The sequence below is a fragment of the Meles meles genome, chromosome 4 (assembly GCF_922984935.1).
Source record: "Meles meles chromosome 4, mMelMel3.1 paternal haplotype, whole genome shotgun sequence".
Lineage (NCBI taxonomy): Eukaryota > Metazoa > Chordata > Mammalia > Carnivora > Mustelidae > Meles > Meles meles.
In genome coordinates, this window is record NC_060069.1 from 56027999 (window position 1) to 56054614 (window position 26616).

Genomic DNA, 26616 nt, shown 5'->3' on the forward strand with positions numbered 1-26616 from the left:
CAGTTAATTTAGCGTTGGTGGAGATTGTACAGTAGTTTTAGTTGGCATTCTACTTTTTGATTTCCAATAAAGCTTTTGGATTAATGCAGGGTCTGCTGGATTTTGAGTCTCAGGAGTATTTGGGGATAGACCCAGGTGACCAAGAAGAAGGTTTGGCTAAGGTACTGTATATTAAATATTGTTTTATATAACTAACTGTTAATGGTGTTTGTGTCTGGGTGGGCAAATTTATGGCAATTTTCTTTTTCTTATTTATGATCTTTATAATTTAAATTTTCTAAAATAGCATGTATCCTATCATTTATAGTCACAAAAAAAACAAAAAAAATTAAAGGCAATTTCAAAGTGAGGCTTTGTAACAGGATAATTAGTAATACATTTTCTTTCCTCCACATAAAAATGTTTTAACAGGAATACAAAATTAAGTGAATCTGTAAAATGCATACATAAACTGTAAGTAAATATGCTGTGGTTTTCCTGCAGGGTAAGATCATGTATGATTTATATTTACTTGTTGGTACTTCTTAGTATATCTAATTTGCATACATTATATCCTGCTCGCCTGTAAGTGTGTTTGTGGGTGTGAATTCTAAGACAGCCAAGGTTCCCTCGGAAGAAATGGTGACCATACCATAATACTGGGGAGAAATCTGTGACTTAGGAGTGGGGTTTCTTTTAAATTTTCTGTAGGATATTCTGGTTTTAACAACAACAACAACAAAAACACAAGGAAAAATCATTTGCATGCCTTCTCTGCTCAGGATATATGGCAGGGACTCCTTGAAATTAAGAGAAGCTCAAGACACAGGTAATAATTTTATAGCCTGGAGCAAGGGGAGCTAGGCTGAGTTAGCTTAATAATGTTTGTAGGGATGTTCCTGAGCACTGCGTTACACAATGTAAAAGGAGCTGCCTCCTACGTTTGTGGGAGGGGGTTAGTGGAAGGAGAGGGAATGGGAAGAGTTGAGTCTCTAAAAGGAAACTGGGTTTTAAGTGTTGGGTAAAGGGGAAGACCCCTGGTGCACGAACGTAATCCTTTATTAATGATGTTACAAAAAACTCAGTTAAGAGTCTGCTGTCTTCTCCCAGCACCTGGAGCATGTTTATAGGAGTGAGAAGGTAAGAGAGAACCCATGGCAAATTGTTGAGTGGAGGCAGCATGTTCTGCCCCATTCATGGGTCCTGTCACTCATATTTCTGATCCAAAGAAGCTAATCCCCAGTGCTTAGGCAAGGTTCAGAGAATACACAAACCTTTGCTTACAGGGCACTGTAGAGGACAAAAAGAGGCGGTACTGGGGTTGGGGGGGTGGACAACAAAGATCTGTCCACTCTTTGCTATAGGAATTGATGTGTTAAAGAAAAAAAAAAAAAGGAAGAAACCAAAAATTTTTTGTTGGTATTTGCCATAGGACAGATGAATACACTATGTAGATAGCAGGGGAATAAAATACTGGAATTGTAAGCAAAAGACTTTCCCACTAAAACAATCATCGCTATTACGTCCTAAGTGTCTCCGTAGTAATAATTGGAACATTGGTCTCTTAAATTAGCAATTACAGTGTTTGCACTCAGTTCTGAGTCTTCCTGGTTGGGAGATGCAGACGGTGTTGGCTTATCTCTTTAGTATCTTTTTAGTATCTTTAGGTGATAGACTGTGAGAAAGAGACTAGGGGAGGAGAAGAGGGAGGAAGGGCAGAGGGGGGCGGGGTGTGGGGATTCAACGTGGCAAATGCAACAGTTGTGGCTGCCACTTCCTGATGGGGCACAGGGGAAGAATGAGGCACAAACAAGTCAGCTGCAAGAGAAAGGGAGCAGGGATCGGCAGTAGAAAAGACTGTCACCCTGAACAACTCCTCAGTCTCATATTTTTGGAAAGCAGGTCACAACCAACAAAGAAGCTGGAGTTGGTTACACACTGACCATGAGTCTTGTAGATAAGAAGAAAGGTAAAATGTATCTGGTCGAGCAGTATCAAGTTTATAATTGAGCAAGCACTTTCAGAGGGCTCTTATAATTAGCCACAGGTGGTCTCCGGAGTAGGGGAGATAACAGAAAAAAGCCACTGGAACGCCCTGAGCCAGCTGGGCATTCCCTGCTGCTTGGCTGTGAGGACTTTTATCTTCCTCTGCCCCAGAGGCCTGCTGCCAGAAGGCTAGAGCTAAGCATGCTTGGTGGCTGGTATAATTTCTCATGGGTTACATTTTAAGCAGTATGTTGTTCTGAGGCACAGTTACATATGGCATTTACACGTTAGTCATGAGTAAACCTCCACATGGCAGCTCATTCTCTGCCTCTGTAGGAGATTGCAAATATCCTTCTCCGGGATGGTTTTTAAGTATAATTTCACCTATAGGAATAGGACTTTCACATTACGTACAAGAATACGATACTCAGATATTACGTTTCAGTAGCTCCTGGGTTAGGGGTGTGAAAAGGAAGAGCAGCCTATTTAAAGGCTCTGGGTTTTTCATGCTTCAAAGGTCAGTATGTTTCTTACACAGCAGGACTATGATGTCCATGACTTTATGAACTTCATTCTTCATGAGTGCAGTGTATAGAAAGTGTGGTCGATGATTTTGCATGTGTGTATATCATATCTGTAAACCAGCAAGTATCTTTAGCCACCATTCTTTGGAAACAGGGCAAGAGACCCATGTATCTACCATCCCTGTCTCTGTCCTGGCTGGATCCCTGGCTCCTTTTTTCTGTCCTGTTTCCCCGGTTCACTTGGTTAGAGGGTTTACCTTTTGATTTCCAACAAGGCATTTGATTTCCACAGAATGGGCCAAAGAGGACCAAGGATTCCACATTCTCAGCCGAACTACAGCAAGCTTTGGCCATGTTGGAAGATTTGATCAAGTCCTGTGAGTTGGCCATGGACCTGGCAGCAGTTACTGGATGTCCGGTATGGGCCACAGCAAGTGTGGAAACAGTTCAGCAAAAGACAGGCACAATATTGCAAAGATAGGAAATGCTATGGCAAAGGTAGAGACGTGACCTGTGGTAAAGGAACCTGACTCTGAGGAAGGTAGCCAAAATTGTGCAATAAATCTGTGCTGTGGGAATCCAAGCAGCCTCCCAGTATTTTCAGGAGTCTTGGGTTGTACTCCTTGGGGTCCTGAATGTTGAGACTCACCCATACTCGGAAACAACCAGGAACTCAGAGGCCAGAACATAGATGGGCAGGGGAAGGTACTGAAGGAGTAATTTTTCTCTGACTCATGGCACTATTAAAACACTAAAAAGATGCTCCTTCCTGCCTCAGATTTTCTCTATGCAAAGTCCTTTGAAAATGGGTCCTAGGTGAAAGTCTAACTCCATTTTTATGTCGCAGATCTCAGAAGAGGACTGACAAGGATATATTATACATTCTGTAATCCAAATGGTTGAAGAAAAATACCAGAAGAGGCAGTGCTGGGAGTTGAGCCCTCTCAAACCAGGCATGAGGGTAAACCCTGAGGGAGTCAGTCCCAAGAATTCTAGGCAGGCCATTCTCTGAACCTTATGAGCTCCTTGGGACTGGGACATCATTATTATTTCACTGGTTTTCACTGGGAGGTGCTCTAGATCTTGACTCAGGTGGATTAACTTTTCATCTTTGTCATAACAAATTACCACAACCTTGGTGGCTTAGAGCAGCACAAACATATTATATTATAGTTCCATAGGTCAGAAGTACAACACAGTCTCACCAGGATAAAATCAAGGTGTCTGCTTTCCTTTTGGGAGGCTCTAGGACAGAATCTGTTTACTTGCCTTGTCCAGCTTACCAAGGCCACACACGTTCCCTTGCTCATGGTTTCTCCTTCCGTTACCAGCGTTCTGGACTCACATCATTCTGATCTTCTCGTCTGCTTCTCTTCCACTTTTCAGGACTCTGTGATTCCCTTGGACCTACCCATTCATATCCACGGTATCTCCCTATCTCGAAGTCATCTAATGAACAGCGCTAATTCCATCTGCAACCTTAATACCCATTTGTCATGTAACCTGATATATTCTCAGATTCCAGGGGTTAGGATGTAGACCTCTTTGGAAGGCTATTCTCTATACCACACAGGAGTGAGGCATTTTGAGGATTACATTTCAGACAGATACTTTTCCTTCTCTCTTTTTCCTTTTCATTTTTACCTGGTTTCAGCGTACTGTTCATTGAGGTCTGGGCTAAAGAAATGACCTTTCTTTTCTTTCCTGGTCATAAGTCAAACCATGCAAATTAATTAGGGGCAAAAAAGAAACAAGCAAACAAACAAAAAAAACCTGTGATCTTTTTATTTCCCTCCCTTCTGGCATTTCTCTGGCCAGCATCTCAGAAGCAGCCCCACTGTGATCCAGGTGGTAATGCTTCTTCTGTCCCCTGGGACTCAAGAGTGCTCTCTGTTTACTACTGATGCATGATTCAGGAGGGTATTCATGAGCTGCCGGGTATGTGTGGGAAGGGATCTTTTTCTTGGTAATAATTTTTTCCTTCTTCATTTAAGGAAACTCAGGGGAGCCATTTGTTTAATCATTTTGGGACATCTTTCTGCTCTTTTTATCTTTAACATGCCTCAGCAACCCCTATTAGAGATCCATTTCCCTGAATCAAATGAATGTCCCGGAAACCATTCACAGGGCAGGAAACTCCCAGTTATTATTCTGAGTGTAAGTATCAGAGGAGGAGGAAGTTATGAGAAAGTAATTAGTAAAACGTGAGTAAATAGCAATCTACTCTAATTTCATTCCAACCCAGCTTGCATACAAATGAGATGAACCAGCTTATAGAATTGTAGAGACTCTTTACATCAAATGCAAAGAACTTTTTTCTCCCCTATGTCCTTGGAATTGCCCCTTTGACATAAACTCTATTTGTTGTTTGTTCGTTTTGTTTTTTTTTCACTAAGATTTTAACTTGCTTTACATCTAGTACATTAGCTACTTTACCCTGACAGTTTTGTATAATCCTGTTGAATTTTGGAAGAGCAGGCAGTGAAAATTTCCATTTCTGATTCATGAGTAGATCCACAGAAAGTCGAGTTAACTCCCCCAAGATCACATTGTACATCAGCTTGGACCACTTCTTGGACCTCTCCTCTCCCTGTCCAGGGTGCCATTCATTCTCTGAATGCATTCTTCATCTACTTTTGTTTAGAGTCTACTAACAGCTCAGTTGCTCCTAACTCACATCTAATGATGGAAAGATTCTTTGACTCAACTTTGTAGAACTTTATCACAAGGGGCTGAAAATCACATGCTGAGTGTGTGGATGAAACCAGAACTTAACTGTTAGTTTCTCTACTTGACATTCAATAATGACCTGGGTTTGAAAAGAAAAGACATTGAACCTGAATGGGTGAATGCATAATTAAAACAACTAGAAAAAAAATCCCTCTGCTCCCTGAGCCTGCCGTCCTTCCCCAACTGCTGACTGCCGGGCTGGAGGCTAGACTTGCTGCTTTTATTTCTTCTGAATCTGGAATGCCTTATGGGGTTTTTTGTTTGTTTGTTTTATTTGGGGTGAGGGTGTGCATTCCTAGTTAGGCTTTCTTTCTGTCTCTTGAAATGTTCTAGATTTGGGGCAAATGCAGTACTGTTTTCCTACCTGGGGAAGGAAGGAAGAAGGGGGATGAAGTCCGAGTCAGAGGCAAGAAGGATGTGCCAAAGCAGGGGGCTTGGAGCTGTCTCCCCCCAGGGAAAACTACCAGCCTTGCCCCTGGTCCTGGGGCTGCCACAGGGCTGCGGAGGGGATGTGGGGAGGGAGGGAAGGAAAGAAGGGAGCTGAGCTGTTTGTCCGGGAGCCCACGGGGTGGAAGCTCGTTCTTCCTCTTCTGTGAATCTTCTAAAAAGTTACTTCTCTGCCTTGTAAAGCTTTCTCTCTTGCAAAGACCCTATGCCCAGGCAGGACGCGAGCTTTGAGAGGCTTGTGCGGCTCCCTGTGGGGTGTGTGGACCACAACAGAGGGAAACGGGGTGATAAAGATGGGGTGTGTTAGGCTGTCTGGCAGAAGGTCTGCTCTGTGCCACTGCAGGCACCCCCTGAGTGTGCAAGGAGACCTCTGGGTTCCTGCTGTCAGCAGCTCTCCTAAGAGGTGCGAGCAGACCTCCAGTGGCTTAAAATCTACCCGGGTGTTTTCCCTGATGGGGGAAGAGGCTCTGGTCGTAACTGTCACCTCGCTATGTTCTGTCCTAGCTGTTTCTCAACTCCTCCTCCCCAGTGACTTTGACAACTGAGGCCAGAAAGGGAGTGCGGAGCACGGCTGCAAGTCTCCCCCACCACCCTGAATTCAGAGTCCGTGCACTGCCGGGGGAGGGGCTGAGGTTTAGGGGTTCCAGAGCCTGACTGCTGCCTCCTCGGGACCTCGTTTTTTTTTTGTTTTTTTTTTTTTTTTAAAAAAAAAAAAAAGAAAAAGAAAAAAAATCCCTCCCTGATATTTACATTTTATTCCTATTGTGTACACTTGGTTAGTTTTCCATTTAATTCAATCACAGGAACTTTAAAGTTTTTTTGTTTTGTAGAACACCGAGATGTCATTTACCCCCCTCCATTTATAAAAGAAAGAAAGTTAGTTTCCCTTCTATTCAATCTAACACATAAAATTGAAATATGTATAGGGTCCTTTTAAATCCTGGCTTGTCAGGAACAAGGCCCAAAGTTGAATAGTAAAGGCTGAATGAAATATTTTTATTTTATGGAACAAATTTATGTCATTTAATAAATGAAGTATTTTTATCGCAAGCTTTATGGACTAAGCCCACGTATTTTTTTTTAAGATTTTATTTATTTATTTGACAGACAGAGATCACAAGTAGGCAGACAGGCAGGCAGAGAGAGAGAGGAAGGGAAGCAGGCTCCCCGCTGAGCAGAGAGCCCGATGCCCAGGCGCCCCTTATTTCTGATTTCATTCCTCACTTCCCTGAGCAGAACGTTGGCTGCGGAGGGAAGACCGAGTACATAACCTTAACGACTCTGTGGGATTGCCTGTGCATCCTTCCCCGCTCCAGGCACCTATGTCAAGAGTGGCTGTGAGGAGTAAATGAGGATTAAGTCATAATAAAAGCACCCAGCACCGTGCCGGGCACCTGGGAGAGGCTGAATAAAGGGCCCCTGGGCTGACTCATCAGGATACATGATCAGATCGGAAAGGAAGGAGCCCTTTTGCTTCTAGTGATTATAGTTATAGGTTTCTCTGTCCTACAGCTTCTGCTTTTTGTTTCTGGACTGACCTTGTGCTGATTCACTTACCCAGATGTTTCCTCCTCCTTTGTGGGAGAAGCATACAGCTCTACCCCATTGGTATCACCACCAGGAATGAAAACCTGGGCATCCAAATGTGGCCTCTTTCTGGAGGCCAGCTTCCCCAGACACGCTCAGCCAGATCCTTCATTCAGCTGATGTAGTCACGTTCGAAATCTTACACCAGAGCTCTTAACTACAAAATCCCACACATGAAAAGTGGTAACATTTACTAGTTTATTTTGCCATCATTTCCCATATGGAGGAGTCCATCTGACTTTTCACTTGCTTATCTGTTTAGGGTAGCCAACACCCAATGGTGTTGTATCTCTGAGTTCATATCCATTAGATTCAACACACACAAGCAATGGCCGTCACTGGTGGAAAAAAACAATTGTGGACATATTCATTTCCTAGAGCTGCCATAATAAAGCTCCACAGTTCTGGAGGCTAAAAGTCCAAAATCAAGGTGTTATCAGGCCTTTGCATCCTCTGAAGTTTCCTGGAAAGAATCCTTCCTTGCATCTCTCCTGGCTTCTAGTCATTGCCAGCACTGCCTGGCGTTCCTTGGCTTACCGCTGTATGACTCCAGCTTCTGCCTGTCTTCATGACTGGCTTCTCTCTCTCTCTCTCTCTCTCTCTCTCTGTGTGTGTGTGTGTGTGTGACTATTTTCTATTCTCATGATGACACTAGTCATTGGATTAGTGCCCACCCTAATCCAGTAGGACTTCATTCTAGCTCATTACAATTTGCAAAGATGTTATTTGCAGATAAGATCACATTCTGAGGTCCCAGGTGGACATGAGTTTTTTTGGAGTCACTATTCAACCTAGTACTGGGGCATCACTGAATGAGTTTCCTCACGGTGCTAAGCTTTTAGCCTCATGTCTCCTCAGGCACTCAAGCCAGTAAATGAATAAATATTATGTGTCTGGGGGACATATATCTACAAGAGTCATGCATGTGGCCCCTGGTCTTGGGACCAACTGCAGTCTGATTGGAAAGAAAGGATACATATGGTTGAAAAGATGACCATAGGTTATCTTTGGTCTTGCGCAGAGGAACTCCAGTCCCTCTGCCCTTTCCCTTGGGAGGTGGGGTTGCCTCCACGCATCCTGGCTGGGTGGCAGTATGCATGCACCTGCCCTTCAGTAACACTGCATGGGGCATGCAACTTCAGCCACTGCAAGATGGGGCTTGAGTATTGAGATATCCAATCCCATCACATGCAACCCTTCTTTTTCAGCTGGATTCAAAAGACCCAGCAGTTCCTTCCTGTGACCTTTAGTGATGATGGGCTTACTAGAACAGGTGACCATAGAGTCTTGGGAAGAGCCAGGCTCATGGAGATAGGAATGGGACAATTCCAGGACCCATAGCAGTCCTAGGATCTTGACTTGGGAGACAGTGGGGATTCTTTCCTGTGTGCTCTGCCCATATGTGCCAGGTATATCCACATACCTGCTGTCTTCTCCTCTTAACCACCTGCTGGTCTGGTTCTTTACCTCCATCGGTGTCTTTTCCTCTTCCTCATAGTTTCTGGTCTTCTGGTGACTCACTTTTTTGTTGCTCTACTGCCTTATTGTTTATTCCACCTCTTGTCCTCTTATAAAGCGTCTCACAACTACAACTCCTGCTACTTACTGCTTCAGTTCAGACAGGGATCAGATTGGCCTCTACAGTCAGGGGCTGGCCCGTCTCTGGATTCATATCCATTGGTCAACTGACTACCAAGGTGCAAACAGTTATGGCTGCTGGAGGGAGGAGGAGGAGAGCGCAGAGGTGATAATGGCAACATCACTGTCTAAGGTTGCCTCTTTAGCAGGACTACAGACAGGGCAGTTTCCTCTGCAGCCCATGGTCTTTTTTTTTTTTTTTTAAAGATTTTATTTATTTGACACAGAGAGAGAGAGAGATCACAAGTAGGCAGAGAGGCAGGCAGAGAGAGAGGACGAAGCAGGCTCCCTGCTGAGCAGAGAGCCCGATGTGGGGCTCAAACCCAGGAGCCTGAGATCATGACCTGAGCTGAAGGCAGAGGCTTAACCCACTGAGCCACCCAGGCACACCTGCAGCCCATGGTCTTAGAAGACACTTAACTAACCTTACCAGCCCTCCACAGGTCATTAGAGAGTGCACACTGGGACTTGTTCCCCCTCCCCCATCATTCTGGCTTCATTTATTTATTTTTACTTTTTTAAAATGTTTAGACAACCTTTATTAATAAAAGGTAATGAGATGCCTATATTTATGTCTCCACTAATTTTATTTTAAATTTTATTTATTTATTTAATCAGTCCTCTTTTTTAAATTTAAATTCAGTTAGTTAACATGTAGTGTATTTTTAGTATCAGAAGTAAAGTTCAGTGATAGTACCCAGTGCTCATTATGTCACATTCCCTCCTCCCCACCAGCAACCCTCAGTTTTTTCCTGTGGTTAAGAGTCTCTTATGGATTGTCTCCCTCTCTGATTTCATCTTGTTTTATTTTTCCCTCCCTTCCCCTATGATCATCTATTTTGTGTCTTAAATTCCACATATGAGTGAAATCATGTGATAATTGTCTTTCTCTGGTTGACATCTTTCCCTTAGTGTAATACCCTCTAGTTCCATCAACGTCATTGCAAATAGCAAGATTTCACCTTTTTTGATGACTGAGTAGTATTCCATTGTATTTATATACCATATCTTCTTATCCATTCATCTGTCATTGGACATCTGGGCTATTTCCATAGTTTGTTTCCATAGTAGACATTGCTGCTATAAATACTGGGGTGCACGTGCCCCTTTGGGTCACTACAGTTGTATCTTTGGGGTAAGTACCTAGTAGTGCAATTGTTAGGTCATAGGGTAGCTCTATTTTCAACTTTTTGAGGAACCTCTATACTGTTTTTCAGAGTGTCTGCACCAGCTTGCATTCCCACCGACAGCATAAGAGGGTTGCCCTTTCTCTGCATCCTCCCCAACATCTGTCATTTCCTGACTTGTTCATTTTAGCCATTCTGAGTGATGTGAGGTGGTATCTCATCGTGGTTTTGGTTTGTATTTCCCTTAGGCCAAGTGATATTAACATTTTTTTCATGCGTCTATTGGCCATTTGTATGTTTTCTTTGGAAAAATGTCTGTTGTTCATGTCTTCTGCCCATTTCTTGGTTGGATTATTTGTTCTTTGGGGGTTGAGTTAAGTTCTTCTTTCTTTTTTTTTTTTTTAATATTTTTTATTTATTTGACAGAGAGAAATCACAACTAGGCAGAGAGGCAGGCAGAGAGAGAGGAGGAAGCAGGCTCCCTGCAGAGCAGAGAGCCTGATGTGGGGCTCGATCCCAGGACTCTGGGATCATGACCTGAGCTGAAGGCAGAGGCTTTAACCCACTGAGCCACCCAGGCGCCCCAAGAGTTAAGTTCTTTATAGATTTTGAGTATTAGCCCTTTATCTGATAAGACAGTTGCAAATATCTTCTCCCATTCTGTAGCCTGTCTTTTGGTTTTGTTGACTGTTTCCTTTGCTGTGCAAAAGCTTTTTATCTTGATAGAGTTCCAATAATTCATTTTTGCCTTTGTTTCTCTTGCCTTTGGAGACATGGCTAGTGAGAAGTCACAGAGGTTGCTGCCTGTGTTCTCCTCTAGGATTTTGATGGATTCCTGTCTCACATTTAGATCTTTCATCCATTTTGAGTCTGTTTTTGTGTATGGTATACAGAAATGGGACAGTTTCATTCTTCTGCATGTGGCTAATTTTCCCAACACCATTTGTTGAAGAGACTATATTTTTCTCATTGGATATTCTTTCCTGCTTTGTCAAAGATTAGTTGACTGTAGAGTTAAGAATCAATTTCTGGGTTCTCTGTTCTGGCTTCTTTTAGAATTGCTTTTAACAGCTGTGATTTGAAGTGATGTCTCCACATTCACCAAATGTGTTGTCAGAAACAGCTTTACCTAAAATCCATCTGTTTACCTATTCTGGGATGTGGTTGAGGATGGGCTCAGTATTTGACTTGGTGACTCTTTATGAGGACCAAGACCCATAGGAGAAATTTCTCTTGTGTCTTATTAATAGGAATTGCTGTGCATTTTCTGAACAACTGGTTTAGGCATGTCTTTGGACATAATGTATAATATGTGTTTCCTCTCTATGTTTCCTTCTATATTGCCCACTAGAAGGTCCTAGCCTAGTCTGCAGTAGGTTTACATGTTTTTATTATATGGGTTTTATGTATAACCTCTTCATTTCACTTTTTAAAATCTTTTTTCACCCTAAGTAATTGGTTATTTTCTGTCTGCCTATAATGTATATATTTTTATCAGATAGATCAAATTTTTGAAATGACGTAGAATATAAGTATATTTTAAAATACAAACTACACAATTGGTGAAGCTCTGGACTCAGGTCATGATCTCAGGGTCATGGGATCAAGCCCCATGTCGGACTCTGTGCTCAGAGCTGAGTCTGATTAAGATTCTCTCTCCCTCTGCCCCTCTCACTCTCTCTCAAACAAATAAATACATCTTTTTTAAAAATAAAATATAAACTACTGGTTGTAATTCACGTGGCAAATATTTTTTTTAATATATTTCATTTATTTATTTGACACAGAGAGAGAGATCACAAGCAGGCAGAGAGAGAGAAGGGGAAGCAGGCTCCCTGCTGAGCAGAGAGCCTGATGTGGGACTCGATTCCAGGACCCTGGGATCATGACCTGAGCCGAAGGCAGTGGCTTAACCCACTGAGCCACCCAGGCGCCCTCACGTGGCAAATATTAAACACCAACTTTTGCCAGTCAACTTGACGAAAATGTATTTCCTGCATTATTTATGTCTATCTAGTAGAAATTGAACGGGTTTAAAAGAGAATACAATCACTGAGGGATAGAGTGGCTCCTGGAAGGATGTGGGTAAAGTGGTAAAACTTCTCAAGGTTCCTCATGAACCCATTGCCCGTGTGTCTCAGAGCATGGTCAAACTGAGCCTGTGCAAACAAACCAGAAGTATCATGCTTTTAGGAGAGCAGTCCTTATAGCTGGGGACTCTTTATTCCTCACTGAGGGGTTCATTCACCACAGTTCACACATGTAACTTTTACAAAACATACAGAGAAAAACAGCACAGAAAATATGCCACAAGCACCATAGAAATAAGTCGAGTTTATGCTCTTGAAGTTTTTATTTTAGAATTTCAGAAGTGCAGTAAATTATTTTTAAAACAATATTCACAGTTTGTTCAATATAAACAATAAATTATAAAAATGCCCAATTAGAAATAATGTACATACTTGTAGTATTAACTCAGAAATTGTAGGGATTTATCCCAGCTAGACATAACTCAGGAAAATTTCTCTGTCCTGGTCCTGTTCACATACTTTTCTCCTCTTGGCATTTTCCTTCAGGGAAATAAATTCTTGATTATCTGCTTCAAGTGATCTAATGTTTTAAAAATGCCAGATAAAATACAACGTTCTTAGCTCATCTCACTCTACTACCCTTTGGAGAGAACTCGGAGAAGGTGGGGTCACTCATTTGGACTTTTAACCAGACATATGAGAAAGATGGGTTCGCTGGTGGAGGAATAGGCATAAAATGCACCCTGAAGCCAAATAGACTTTCTAAAAAATTTTGGCATTTGGGATTATCTTTGCACTCTCCACTTACTCTGAGAAATGTGAAGTTGAATGTCATTATTATTTTCATTACAGTGTTATGAGGATTAGGTTATATGAAGCTTTTCATAACAAATTTCAGAACAAATCTCATGTTCTCAGGTGGTCATACCCGGAGCAGATATTGGGATGCAGAGGGAGCACATGGATGATTATGGAAAAGGTCCATAATGCAGCAAAAATTCTGTCTCTCCTGAACATACTTAAATGTTAATTTCTTGCCCTTTTATTTTTATTATTTTTTTAAAGATTTTATTTATTTATTTGAGAGAGAATGAGTGAGAGAGAGCATGAGAGAGGAGAAGGTCAGAGGGAGAAGCAGACTCCCCAAGGAGCTGGGAGTCCGATGTGGGACTTGATCCTGGAAGTCCGGGATCATGACCTGAGCCGAAAGCAGTCGCTCAACCAACTGAGCCACCCAGGCACCCAATTTCTTGCCCTTTTAAAATAGACTGTCATGCATCAAAAACAAAGAAGTGGAAATAGAATTCTGCTAGCTAAGATTAATTACAAAGGCCAAAATGTCAGAATACCCATATCTTTAGTTCAAGAATTTCTAACATGCTTTATGTTTATCACCTTGCACAGATCTACATAACTGAATGGTGCCATGCTCAGTGAACCTCACAAAATTATAGCTTTGATTTAGTAACAGATGAACCTGTTTGGCACTTTTTAAACTATCAACTTCAAATAAGCATACTTTAGAATTAGCAAGCAGACCCTCATGAATTCTTTCCCTGTCAAGTAATGTAACAGCTTCTTTTCATGTATGTCTATCTTCCCCGAAGGATGATATCAAGAAACTGGGCAAGCTGTTGATGCATGGCTCTTTCAACGTCTGGACAGTTCACAAGGATCGTTATAAAATGAAGGATTTTATTCGATTTAAGCCCAGCCAGAGGCAAATCTATCTATTTGAAAGGGGAATCGTGTTCTGTAAGATTCGAATGGAGCCCAGTGACCAGGGCCTTGCTCCTCATTACAGCTTTAAGAAATCTATGAAGGTAAAGGGGTCCTGTTACACTGGAGAAGCAGCATGACCCTATGGAGAGGAAAATCATTATCCTTATTTTATAGATAAGAAAACTGAAGCCTAGAGAGGAGAGGTTAACTTGCCAAATGCCACACAACAGAACTAGACTCCACACCCAGGCCTTTCTAACTCCAACGTCAGAACTTGTCATCAGTCACTGGACAGGGCCAGGGCTGGGATAGAGCTGCCTTTGTGCTCGGTGGAGAACAGGGACCATATGGTAGCCTATCCTGACTAACAAATTAGGAAAGTACCCTCTAGGCAGAGGGTGAAAGATTTGATGATTAGAGCATGGGCTGGATTTCGTTTCCGACTTGTCCTTCTAAACCACACATCTTTGCATACAAACATTGACAAAGACTCTGGAGGTCTAGGTACCCATGTCCACACCAAGCATCATTTCTAGCCTGTGTAGGAAATATTTCATAGCGGGTGATGAGACTACCCCATCCCCACCCCCACACCACACACATGTGCATACATGCACACACATACACACATATTTGTGCTCTTCGATTAACGTTGTTCATTATTCATGGTAGCTTTTGTTATTTATGTTTCTTAATGGATACTAATTCAGTTACTATTATGCACAGATTCGTGAAATACTTAGGTGTTAAAGGAGAGATGATCTCTTTGCTTTAAGGTTGAGGGCTCCAGCCTGTCATATAAAAAAGACGCAGTCTGTGTTGTCTCCTGAAAAAGAAAGGACAGAGGACACTGCCACACTGTGCTTATGCTTTATGCTCCCTGGGGCCATTAACAGAGGGCAACAAAACACGTGGAAGGAAGACAGAAGAAGAGAGCTATCAAGGGTAGAAAGAAACAGAGTGGCTGACAGGGACAATTTTAAAATGAGAAAATGGTAGTACAGCAATTTTTCTTCTTTCCATACAATAGTTGGTGACACTGTCAATTCGCCAGCTTGGCAGGGGGAGCAGCCGAAAGTTTGAAATTGCCCACCGAAATGGACCCGAGAAATACATCCTGCAGGTAAAGTTCACGTCTTCCCCATAAGTGTCTGCTACTCTTTCCTGTGTTCCCATGACTTGGCAAGTGTTTCCTAGCTCATTATTCCAGAGGTCACCCAGAGAGTAAAAACCCTGTCCAGTTAATGCTCCAGGTGATCTGATATTCATAGTCTCTTCTTATCTACCACTTGCAGGCAGCTTCAAAAGAAATCAGAGATTGTTGGTTTTCAGAAATAAGTAAATTACTGATGGAACAACAAAACAATATTAAAGGTAAGGTTACCTTGCTAAATTTAGCCTGGGGACTTATACTGATTTCAACTTTGTGGTGGGTGTGCACACCGGGGATATTGTTGAAGGCAATGGCTGGCCAGGAAAAGAACTGTGGGCCCCATTTTCATGGTACCTGGAAGCACCTGTGCTTGTTTTACGTTGTGTGTGGGTTTTTTTGTGGTTGTGTGTGGATGTGTGCCTTTCAGCTGTGTTCCCCCCACATACCTAATTGCCAAGATCAACTTTCTCAACCCCAAGTCGCAAAGCTACCCAAGATTATGTGAATGAGGATTTAAATGGCCAATACTGCTTTCAGAAGCTGTACTGCTTTTTTTTTAAAGCTGAGATATAATTAACATACCATCAAATGCACTCTCTTAAAGTGTGCAATTCCATGGGTGTTAGTCTATTCACAGGGTTGTGCAGCCATCACCAGAACATTTTCAACACAAAATGATCCCCATTCTGTGGGATGTCTTTTCATTTTCTTGATTTCTTTTGAAGTACAAAAGTTTTTAACTTTGATGAAGTCTAATTTATCTGTTTTTTCTTTGGTTGCTTGTGTATTGGTGTCATATTAAGAAACCATTGCCTAACCCAAGATTCACACCTGCGTTCTTCTTTAAAAATTTAGTTTTAGGGGCGCCTGGGTGGCTCAGTGGGTTAAAGCCTCTGCCTTCGGCTCAGGTCATGATCTCAGGGTCCTGGGATCGAGCCCCACATCAGGCTCTCTGCTCAGCGGGGAGCCTGCTTCCTCCTCTCTCTCTGCCTGCTTGTGATCTCTCTCTCTCTGTCAAATAAATAAATAAAATCTTTAAAAAAAAATTTAGTTTTAACTCCTGGATCCATTTTGAGTTAATTTTTATATAAGATGTGAATTAGGAATCTAAGTTTATTTTTCCATATATATATACATGTATATGTAAATATATGTGTGTGTGTGTGTGTGTGTGTGTGTGTGTGTATCCTGCTGTCCCTGAACCATTTGTTTAAAAGACTATTCTATTCTCCACTGGATGGTCTTGGCATTTGTTATGGACTCAAGTGGCATAACTATGTTTGTGTTCCCCCAAAATTCATTTGTTAGAACTTTACTCAATGGTAATACCCAATGGTATGAGAAAGTGAAGACTTTGGGAAGTAATTAGGAGTAGATGTGGTTATAAGAGTTCAGCCATCACGAATAGGATTAATGCCTTTATAAGTGCCATGAGAGAACTTGCTTCCTCTGTCTGCTCTCTGCTGTGATGAGGATATAATGAGAAGTCACCAATCTGCAACCCAGAAGAGGATCCTTGCCAGAATTCAACCATGCTGGCACGGGATCTCAGACTTCCAAGCCTCCAGAACTGTGAGAAATAAATTTCTGTTGTATATAAGCTGTCCAATCTGTGGTAATTTGTTACAGCAGCCCAAACTAAGACAGCACCCTTGTTGAAAATCAGTTGGCCGTAGATACAGAATTCTTGGTTGACAGTCATTTTCTTTAAGCATTTTGAATATGTCATGTACTGTTTTGAATATGAATATGTACTGTTTTGTGGCTTCCATATTTTCTGATAAGAAATCAACTATTAATCTTACTGAAAATGTCTTGGGGCACCTGCGTGGCTAAGTCGGTTAAGTGTCCGACTCTTGATTTCAGCTCAGGTCATGATTTCAGGGTCATGATATCAGAGATTCTCTCTCTCCCTCTGCTCTGCCTCTTCCCCAGTGCATGTGTACACTCCCTCTAAAAAATACATATATAGGGGCACCTGGGTGGCTCAGTTGGTTAAGCCTCTGCCTTAGGCTCAGGTCATGATCCCAGGATCCTGGGATCGAGTCCCACATCAGGCTCCCTGCTCCGTGGAGAGCCTGCTCCTCCTTCTCCTTCTGCCTGCCGCTCTGCCCAGCTATCTTTCTGTCAAATAAATAAATAAAATCTTTTAAAAAAATACATATGTATGTAAAGATCAGAGATAATTTTTTTTAAATGTCTTGCATGTGACAAGTTGCTTTTCTCTTGCTGCTTTCAGATTCTTTATGTTTTGACAGTTTGTTATGTCTAGGTGTAACTCTCTTTGAATTTATATTTCTTGGAGTTTGTAGATTAATCATTTGGATATGGAGATTAGGGTTTTTCATCCAATTTAGGAAGTCTTTGGCCATTATTTCTTTAAGTATTCTTTTAGCCCCTTTGTTTCTGTCTTCTGGGATTCCCATTCTGTCTATGTTGTATGCGATGGAGTCCTACAGGTCTTTGGCTATGAAAATTCTATTTCATTGTTTTTCTTTCTTTTCCTCAAACTGCATAGTTTCAATTGACCTATATCTAAGTTTCCTGACTCTCTTCTGCCTGCTCAAGTTTGCTTTTGGGCCACTCTAGTGAATTTTTCATTTCAATTATTATACTTTTCAAGCCAGAATTTCTCTTGGCCCTTTCAAACATAATTTCTATTTTCTCAATATGATGAGAGTTTGTTCTCATAATTTCCTTTTGTTCTTTTTTATGTATTCCTTTAATTCTTTGAACAGTTTTTAAATAGTTGATTTAAATTCTTGGTCTAGGAAGTCTAATTATCTTCAATTCTTCAGGGACAATTTCTCTTGATTGCTTTTTCTTTCTTTCTTTCTTTTTTCTATGTATGGGTCATGCTTTCTTGTTTCTTTACATGGCATACAATTTTTCTGTTAAAAACTGGACATTTATTTATTTTTTAAAAGATTTTACTTATTTATTTGACAGAGAGTGACACATTGATCAGGAAACCTGATGGGGTATTGATCCCAGGACCCTGGGATCATGACCTGAGCTGAAGGCAGACACTTAATGACTGAGCGACCCAGGTGCCCCCAAATTGGACATTTAATGACGTAATGTGACAATTTTAGAAATCCAAGTATCCTCCATTTCCAGTGGTTTCTGTTGGTATTGTTTGTTGTTTTTATTGTTTGGTAATTTTTCCAGTCTTTGCCAGGAGCTTGTGTGGATATTGGGGTGCACTTTCAACACACATTCAACACACAGCCAAGCAGGTGAAAATTCCACCTTAGCCTTCACTTCCTGTTTGTTCAGAGCCCCAAGCTCTCTCCCCACTAGAGATGAGAGCATAAGGCCTTCTTAGATTTGTCCTGAAAATGCACACAGACTTGGGCATTTATACATGGTTTTTAAGATTCTCAGAAATATTTGGGAGCTTTTCAAAGCCACTACGGACCTCTCATTCCCAAGTTTTTTCTTTTAAACTTTTGATTAGCCTATTTTTGCCTCAGCTGTTATCCAGTGCCTTAGGCAGCCAAGAAGTTAAACAATTGCCTCTCGTAATTTTCTACAAATGCCAGGGTGGGAGGGGGGGGAGAGAAGGCTTTTCACACTGTCTAGCTATGAATAGGTCTAATAAAGACAGCCTTGTAAGTAGGGTGTTCCAAGGAACCCCCAAACAAGTCAGATAATGATAGTTCTCTGGGAATGAGACTTTGAACAAACTTAACCCTGTTCTGCCCCCTCCTATGGCTGCCAGATTGCTAATTTTCACTGTGACTGCAGACTGTTGATTTCTAAAGCTACCATCAAGAAGGAGGGGGTGGGTTGGGAACAGGGCAGCTAAAACACCACAAAGCTCACTGTTCATACCAAGATTCAGCCATTTCTCTTGAATAAGTGTTCTCCTCGTTGCTATAAGACTTTGCTTAATTTCTAGTGTTCTGAAAATATTGTTTCTGACTACTTTTTCCAGTTTTTTCTATGTTTTCATGGAGGAGAGAACTTTTGAAGGTTTTTTTTTCTACGCTATTTTCACAGGTATCACTAGCTGTATAGTTTTATTAATTAAGAATCATCTTTGAGTAGGCATTGCCCTTTCACATTTGTTTTTTCAGTTGATCCTCATAGCAGTAGGGATAGTTGGTAGGAAAATCCACAAGCTGCATCAGTTGAGTTCAGGTATTTCCTTCAGGTAATGTGAGGGCTAAGAAATGCTACTCTCATGTGGAAAATTGATCTCCTCTCATTTATACTGACAATGATTTGTGTGTTTGGTAAGGAAAATTGTGTAAATATGAAAAGATAAACTTTGTCCTCAGAGGCTTATCAGGAATGCAACCATTTCGCATTCTTTCTGTGTCTTCTCTGCCTATTATTTGGACAGGAAGATAGAAGGGTGGGTATGCATGATGAGATGAGGAAAAAGATAAACTAAGAATTGTGACTGGAAAACCACCACATCAGTTTTCTGTCACAACAACTGAGTGATTTAAGTTCATTATTTAAACTATTGGTCTTTGCCAAGAAATAATAACTACATTGTATAGTTTATTTTAATTTATATAAAGGTAAGATGGGGAAACACTATGATTTACTCTTACTACTGTGCTAAATACACATTAAGGTAATTGAGCATGAATGCTCTGGAGGCATAGGACGGGAAGATGTAACAGCCCCAGCAGAAAAAGTGACTTCTTTTCCCCCGAAGCAACATTCTAGTCACAAGATTGTTCTAGAAATCTTTACCATAGTTTTGCAAAAGATGTTTTAGGGATAGCCTGCATTAGAATTACTTGCAGGTCTTGTTACAAATGTAGATATCTGGGTTCTACCCTAGAACTGGGGAATTAGGGTAGCTAGGGTTAATGCCTTGAGATATGCATTTTATCTTAATAAAGTTTCTGGGCAGAGGCCTTAAACTATTTTTTAGAAGATTTTATTTATTTGTTTGAAAGACAGAGAGAGAGCAGGAGGAGGAGCAGAAGGAAGGGACAAGCAGACTCTGCACTGGGCATGGGTCCAATGCAGAGCTCAATTCCAGGACCCTGAGATCATGACGTAAGCCGAAACCAAGATTCGGATGCTTAACCAACTAAGCCACCCAGGTGCCCCAAACTATTATTTTTAAAACAAGTGTATCAAGGTATGATTAACATAGTAAAGTGCACATATTTAAAGTATGCAACTTAATAAGTTTTGACACATGTACATAGCTGTGAAAGCATCACCACAATCAAGACTATGAACACATCTATCACCCCCCAAAGTTTCCAAATGCCCCTTTGTATTACCTTTCTCCTGCCCTTCCCTTATCCCCATTGCTTCCCAGGTGGTCCCTGATCTTCTTTCTGTTACTGTAGATAAGTTTGATTTTTTTTTTTTTAATCATTCCATACAGAGAATCACACAGCATGTACTTTGGTCTAGTTTCTCTCACTCAGCATAATTATTTGGAGATTCATTCCTGTTGGTGTGTGTAACAATAGTACATCCCTTTTAAGTGAAGTGTGGTATTCCATTGTTTGGATATAAACCGATTTCTTTATTCATTTGCCTGTTAATGAATATTTCCACTTTCTTGGGCTATTTTGAATAATGCTGCTATTAATGTTCAAGTATGAGTTGTTCTTGTGGACATGCATTTTTGTTTCTCTTGGGTAAACACCTAAGAGTGTAATGGTTACACCATATAGCAGGTACATATTTACCTTTTTAAGAAGTTACTATTTTCCAAATTATTATTTATTCCAGAGTAGCGTGTGAGAGTTTCGCTGGCTCCATATTCCTCACCAAAACTTGCTGTTGTCAGCCTTTTAATTTTAAGCCAGCCTTATAATAGGTGTTGAACAGTATGTTATTGAGGTTTTAGTTTGCTTTTTCCTATTGACTAACGGTTAAGTATCTTTTCATGTGCTTTGCTATCCATGTATCTTTTTTCAATGAAGTGTCCATTCAAATCTTTTGCTCATTGTTTTTCTATTCTTAAGTGTTGAGAGGTTTATTTTTATATACCAAGGTATAAATCCTTTATTAGATTATGTTTGCAAATATTTTCTTTTGGTGTGTGGCTTATCTTTTCATAGTCTTAAGAGTATCTATTGGAGGTGCTTGGCTGGCTCAGTTTTAGGGTCTTTCAGGATTGGTGAGTTCAAACCCCATGTTGCACATGGAGATTACTTAATTTTTTTTAAGAGTATCTTTTGAAGAACAGAAGATTTTAATTTTGATGAAATCCAAGTTTTAAAAAAAATTGTGGATCATATTTTTGGTTTGTGCCTAAGAAATCTTTATCTAAGGTCACAAAGATTATCTCTGTAGTTTTAGAGTTAGGTCTCTAATCCATTTTGAGATTTTTGTTTGTTTTGGTAAATAGTGTGAAATGTGGATCAATTTTCAGTTTTTGTTTATTGGTGTCCAGTTATTCCATTACCATTTCTCCAGCTGACTATTTATATAAGTGAATCCATTTCTGGATGCTCTATTCTGTCCCATTGATCTATTTGTCTATCCTGACATCTTTATTTTACTATCTTGATTACTGTAGATTTATAATAAGCCTTAAAATCCAATCCTTTAACTTTGCTCTACCTTTAAAAAAATTATTTAAATTCCACTTATTAGCATAGAGTGTAATGTTAGTTTCAGGTGTTACAATCTAGTGACTCAACACTTACATGCAACAGCTAGTGGTCATCACAAGTGCCTTCCTTAATCCTCATCACCTATTTAACCCATTTTCCCCCTACTTTCCCTCTGGCATCCATCACTTCATTCTCTGTGGTTAAGAGTCTGTTTCTTGGTTTGCCCCCCTTCTCCCTTTGCTCATTGTTTTGTTTCTTAAATCCCACACATGAGAGAAATTCCATATATGAGTGAAATTGCATGACAAGTTATATTTGTCTTTCTCTGATTAACTTATTTCCCTCCAGTTCCATCCATGTCCTTGCAAATGGCAAGATCTTGTTCTTTTTTATGGCCGAGTAATATTCCATTGCGTGTGTATATGTGTGTGTGTGTGTGTGTACATACTCCTTCCTCTTTATCCATTCATCAGTTGATGGACATTTGTGCTCTCTATATAGTTTGCCTATTGTTGATAATGCTGCTATAAAATCGGGGTGCATGTACCCCTTTCAATCTATATTTTTGTATCCTTTGGGTAAAAGTTAGTAGTGCAATTTGTGAGTTGTAGTGTAGTTCTATCTTTAATTTTCTGAGGAAACTTCATACTGTTTTCCAGAATGACTGCACCAGTTTGCATTCCCACCAACAGTGCAAGAGGGTTTCCTTTTCTCCACGTCCTCACCAACACCTGCTGTTTCTTGTGTTGTTGGTTTTAGCTATTCTGACAGTTCTGAGATGATATCTCACTGTAGTTTTGATTTGCATTGCTCTGATAATGTGTGATGTTGAGCATCGTTTCATGTGCTTGTTGGAGATCTGTATGTCTTCTTTGGAAAAAATGTCTATTCATATCTTCTGCCCACTTTTTAATTGGATTTCTTTTGGGTGTTCAGTTTTATAAGTTCTTTATGTATTTTAGATACTAACCCTTTATCAGATATGTCACTTACAAATATCTTCTCCCATTTCTTAAGTTGCCTGTTAGTTTTGTTGGTTGTTTCCTTTACTGTGCACAAGCTTTTTATTTTGATGTTGCAATAGTTTATTTTTGCTTTTGTTTCCCTTGCCTCGGGGAACAGATGTAGAAAGAAGTTGTTGTGGCTGATGTCAAAGAAGTTACTGCCTGTGCTCTCTTCTAGGATTTTTATGGTTCCAGGTCTCACATTTAAGTCTTTAATCCATTTTGAGTTTATTTTTGTGTATAATATAAGTGTTCAAGATTCATTCTTTTGCACGCTGCTGTCCAGTTCCAGTTTTTCCAACACCTTTTGTTGAAGAGACAGTCTTTCTCATTGGATATTCTTACCTGGTTTGTCAAAGATTAAATGACAGTATATTTGTGTATTCATTTCTGGGCTTCTGTTTTGTTCTGTTGATCTATGTGTCTAGGTTTGTGCCAGGAACTTCTGTTTTGATTACTACAGCTTTGGTTTTGGTGCAATTATAAATAATAATGATTCCTTAATTTCTCTTTCTGCTGCTTCATTATTGGTGTATAGGAATTCCATGCAGCAACTTCTTGCTAGACATGTCTCCAAAGGCGAAGTAAACAAAAACAAAAATAAACTGTTGGGACTTCATCAAGATAAAAAGCTTCTGCACAGCAAAGGAAACAGTCAGAAGGCAACATATAGAATAGGAAAAGATACTTGCAAATGTATTATCAGATAAAGGGCTAGTAATATGAAGAAATATGAAGAACTTATCAAACTCAACACCCAAAAAGCAAATAATCCAGTCAAGAAATAGGCAGAAGACATGAACAGACATTTCTCCAAAGGAGACATATGGCTGGCAGTGAAAAAATGCTCCACATCACTTCTCATCAGCGAAATACAAACCAAAAACCACAATGAGATACCACCTTACACCAGTCAGAATGCTTAAAATTAAGAAGACAGGAAACAACAAATCTTGGTGAGGATGTGGAGAAAGGGTAACCCTCCTACATTGTTGGTGGGAATGCAAGCTGGTACAGCCACTCTGGAAAACGGTATGGATGTTTCTTCAAGAAGTTAAAAATAGAGCTACCTTACAGTCCAGCAATTGCATTACTAGGTATTTACCCCAAAGATACAGGTGTGTTGAAGTGAAGGGCACCTTCACTTCAAACCCCAGTGTTTATGTCCACAATAACCAAACTGTGGAAGGAGCCGAGATGTCCTTCAATAGATGAATGGATAAAGAAGATGTGGTATATATATACAATAGAATATTACTCAGCTATCAGAAAGGATGAATACTTACCATTTGCATTGATGTGGATGGAATTGGAGGGTATTATGTTAAATGAAATAAGTCAGTTGGAGAAAGACGATTATCATATGGTTTCACTCCTACGTAGAATATAAGAAACAGTGCAGAGGACCATAAGTAAAGGGAGGGAAAACTGAATGGAAGGAATCAGAGAGGGAGACAAACGGTAAGAGACTCTTAATTATGGGAAACAAACTGAGGGTTGATGAAAGGGAGGTGGGTTGGGGGAAGGGGTTACTAGGTGATGGGCATTAAGGAGGGCACGTGTTATGATGAGCGCTGGGTGTTCTATGCAAATGATGAAATGTTGAACACTACGTTTGAAACTAATAATGTACTATGTGTTGTGTTTAAATTGAATTTAAATTTTTAAAAAAGAGAGAGAGAAGAAGGGAAAAAAAGAAATACAACAGATTTCCATAGTTTGATTTTGTATTCTGTGACTTCACCAAATTCATTTTAGTTTCTAGCATTTTTTTTGGTGGAGTCTCTGGTTTTCTATATATAATGTCATATCATATGTAACAGTAAAAGTTTGACTTCTTCCCTGGCTATCCTATTTGGATGCCTTTTATTTCTTTTTGTTGTCCGCTTGCTGTGGCTAGGTCTTCCAGTATTAGTTTGAATAAAAGTGGTGAGAGTAGACATCCTTGTCTTGCTCCTGACTGTAGAAGGACAGCTCTCAGGTTTTCCTCATTTAGAATGATACTAACTGTGGGTTTTTCCAGATATGGCCTTCATTATGTTGAGGTATGTTCCCTCTATCCCTGTTTTGTTGAGGATTTTTGTCATGAATGGATGTGTATTTTGTCAAGTGCTTTTTCTGTATTTAGTAGAATGATCATATGGTTCTTACCTTTTTTTTTTTTTAAATTAAGGTGATATATCATGTTGATTGATTTGTGAATACTGAAACCAGGAATCCTGCAACCCAGAAATAAATTCCACTTTATCATGGTGAATGATTCTTTTAATGTATTGTTAGATTTGGTTGGCTAATATTTTGTTGAGGATTTTTGCATCTATGTTCATCAGAGATATTGGTCTGTAGTTCTCTTTTATGTGTGTGTGTGGTGTCTTTATCTGGTTTTGGTTTCAGGGTAATAATGCTGGCCTCAAAGGATAAATTGGGAAGTTTTCCTTCCTCTTTTATTTTTTGGAATAGTTTGAGAAGAATCTGTATTAACTCTTCTTTAAATGTTTGGAGAATTCTACAGATAGCTGTGAACCTATCTGGTCCTGGACTTTTCTTTGTTAGGATTTTTTTATTACTGATTCAATTTCTTTGATGGTTATTGGTCTGTTCAAGTTTTCTGTTTCTTCTTGTTTCAGTTTTGGTAATTTATATGTTTCTAGAAATTTATCCATTTCTTGTAGGTAGTCCAGTTTGTTGGTATATAGTTTTCCATAATATTCTCTTATAATTGTTTGTATTCTGTATTTGTATTAGTTGTTATTTTTCTGCTTTCATTTGTGATTTTATTTATTTGGGTCCTTTCTCTTTTTAATAACTCTGGCTAGAGGTTTATCAATTTTATTAATTTTTCAAAGAACCGGCTCCTGGTTTCATTGATTTGTTCGTTTATTTTAGTTTCTATACCATTTATTTCTGCTCTAATATTTATTATTTCCTTCCTTCTGCTGGCTGTATGCTCCGTTTATTGTTCTTTTTATAGCTCCTTTAGGTATAAGATTGGGTTGTTTACTTGAGATTTTTATTGATTCTTGAGGTAGGCCAGTATTGTTATGTATTTCCCTCTTGGACTGGTTTTGGTGTAGCCCAAAGGTGTTGGACTGTTGTGTTTTCATTTTCATTTGCCTCCATGCATTTTTTAATTTCTTCTTTGATTTCCTGGTAGACTTATTCATTGGTTAGTAGTATGTTGTTTAACCTGCATGTGTTTGTGGTCTTTCCAGATTTTTTTCTTGCGGTTGACTTCTAGATACACAGCATTGTGGTCAGAAAAGTTGTATGGTATGACTTCAATCTTTTTGTATTTGTTGAGGCCTGTTTGTGACCTAATATGTAATATATTCTGGAGAATGTTCTATGTGCACTTGGAAAGAATGTATAGTCTGCTGTTTTAGGATGAAATACATCTGTTAAGTCCACTGGTCTGGTGTGTCATTCAAAGCCATTGTTTACTTCTCAATTTTCTGGTTAAATGATCTGTCCATTGAGGTAAGTGGAGTGTTAATAGCTCCTATTATTGTTGTATTATTGATTATTCCTTTATGTTGTAAATTGTTTTATATATTTGGGTGCTCCAATGTTGGGTGCCTAAATATTTGTAATTGTTTTATCTTCTTGTAGAATTGTCCTCTTTATTATTATGTAGTGCCCCACTTAGTATCTTGTTATAGCCTTCGTTTTAACGTCCAGTTTGTCTAGGGTACCCAGGTGTCTCAGTCAGTTAAGTATCTGACTCTTGATCTCAGCTCAGATCTTGATCTCAGGGTCGTGAGTTCAAGTCCTGCACTGGGTTCCACACTGGCATGGAGCCTACTTAAAAAACAAACTACAGTTTGTCCAATATAAGTATTGCTACTCCTGATTTCTTTTGACATCCATTCGCATGATATGTGTTTTCCAACCCCTCACCTTCAATCTGCATGTGTCTTTAGGTCCAAAATGAGTCTCTTGTAGGCAACATAACATGGGTCTTTTCTTTTTTTTTAATCCATTCTGATACCCTGTGTCTTTTGATTGGAGCATTTAGTCCATTGACATTCACAGTAACTATTGATATGTATTTATTGCCATTGGATTACTTGTTCTGTGGTTGTTTCTGGAGATTTTCTCTGATCCTTGAATACTTTTCTCTCTTTCATGTTTTGCTGATTTT

At 39.9% G+C, this 26616-nt stretch overlaps 1 protein-coding gene across 2 annotated transcripts in view; it reads left to right on the forward strand.

The window, feature by feature from the left end:
* Positions 1-26616, forward strand: part of MCF2L2 (MCF.2 cell line derived transforming sequence-like 2) — a 253852-nt gene that overhangs the window by 207414 nt on the left and 19822 nt on the right. For both annotated transcript variants that reach the window (XM_046003459.1, XM_046003460.1), the window contains exons 21-25: positions 90-161; positions 2782-2907; positions 13656-13871; positions 14801-14893; positions 15066-15144. In XM_046003459.1, the coding sequence (XP_045859415.1) occupies positions 90-161; positions 2782-2907; positions 13656-13871; positions 14801-14893; positions 15066-15144 (586 nt within the window). The remainder of the gene's footprint in view (positions 1-89; positions 162-2781; positions 2908-13655; positions 13872-14800; positions 14894-15065; positions 15145-26616) is intronic.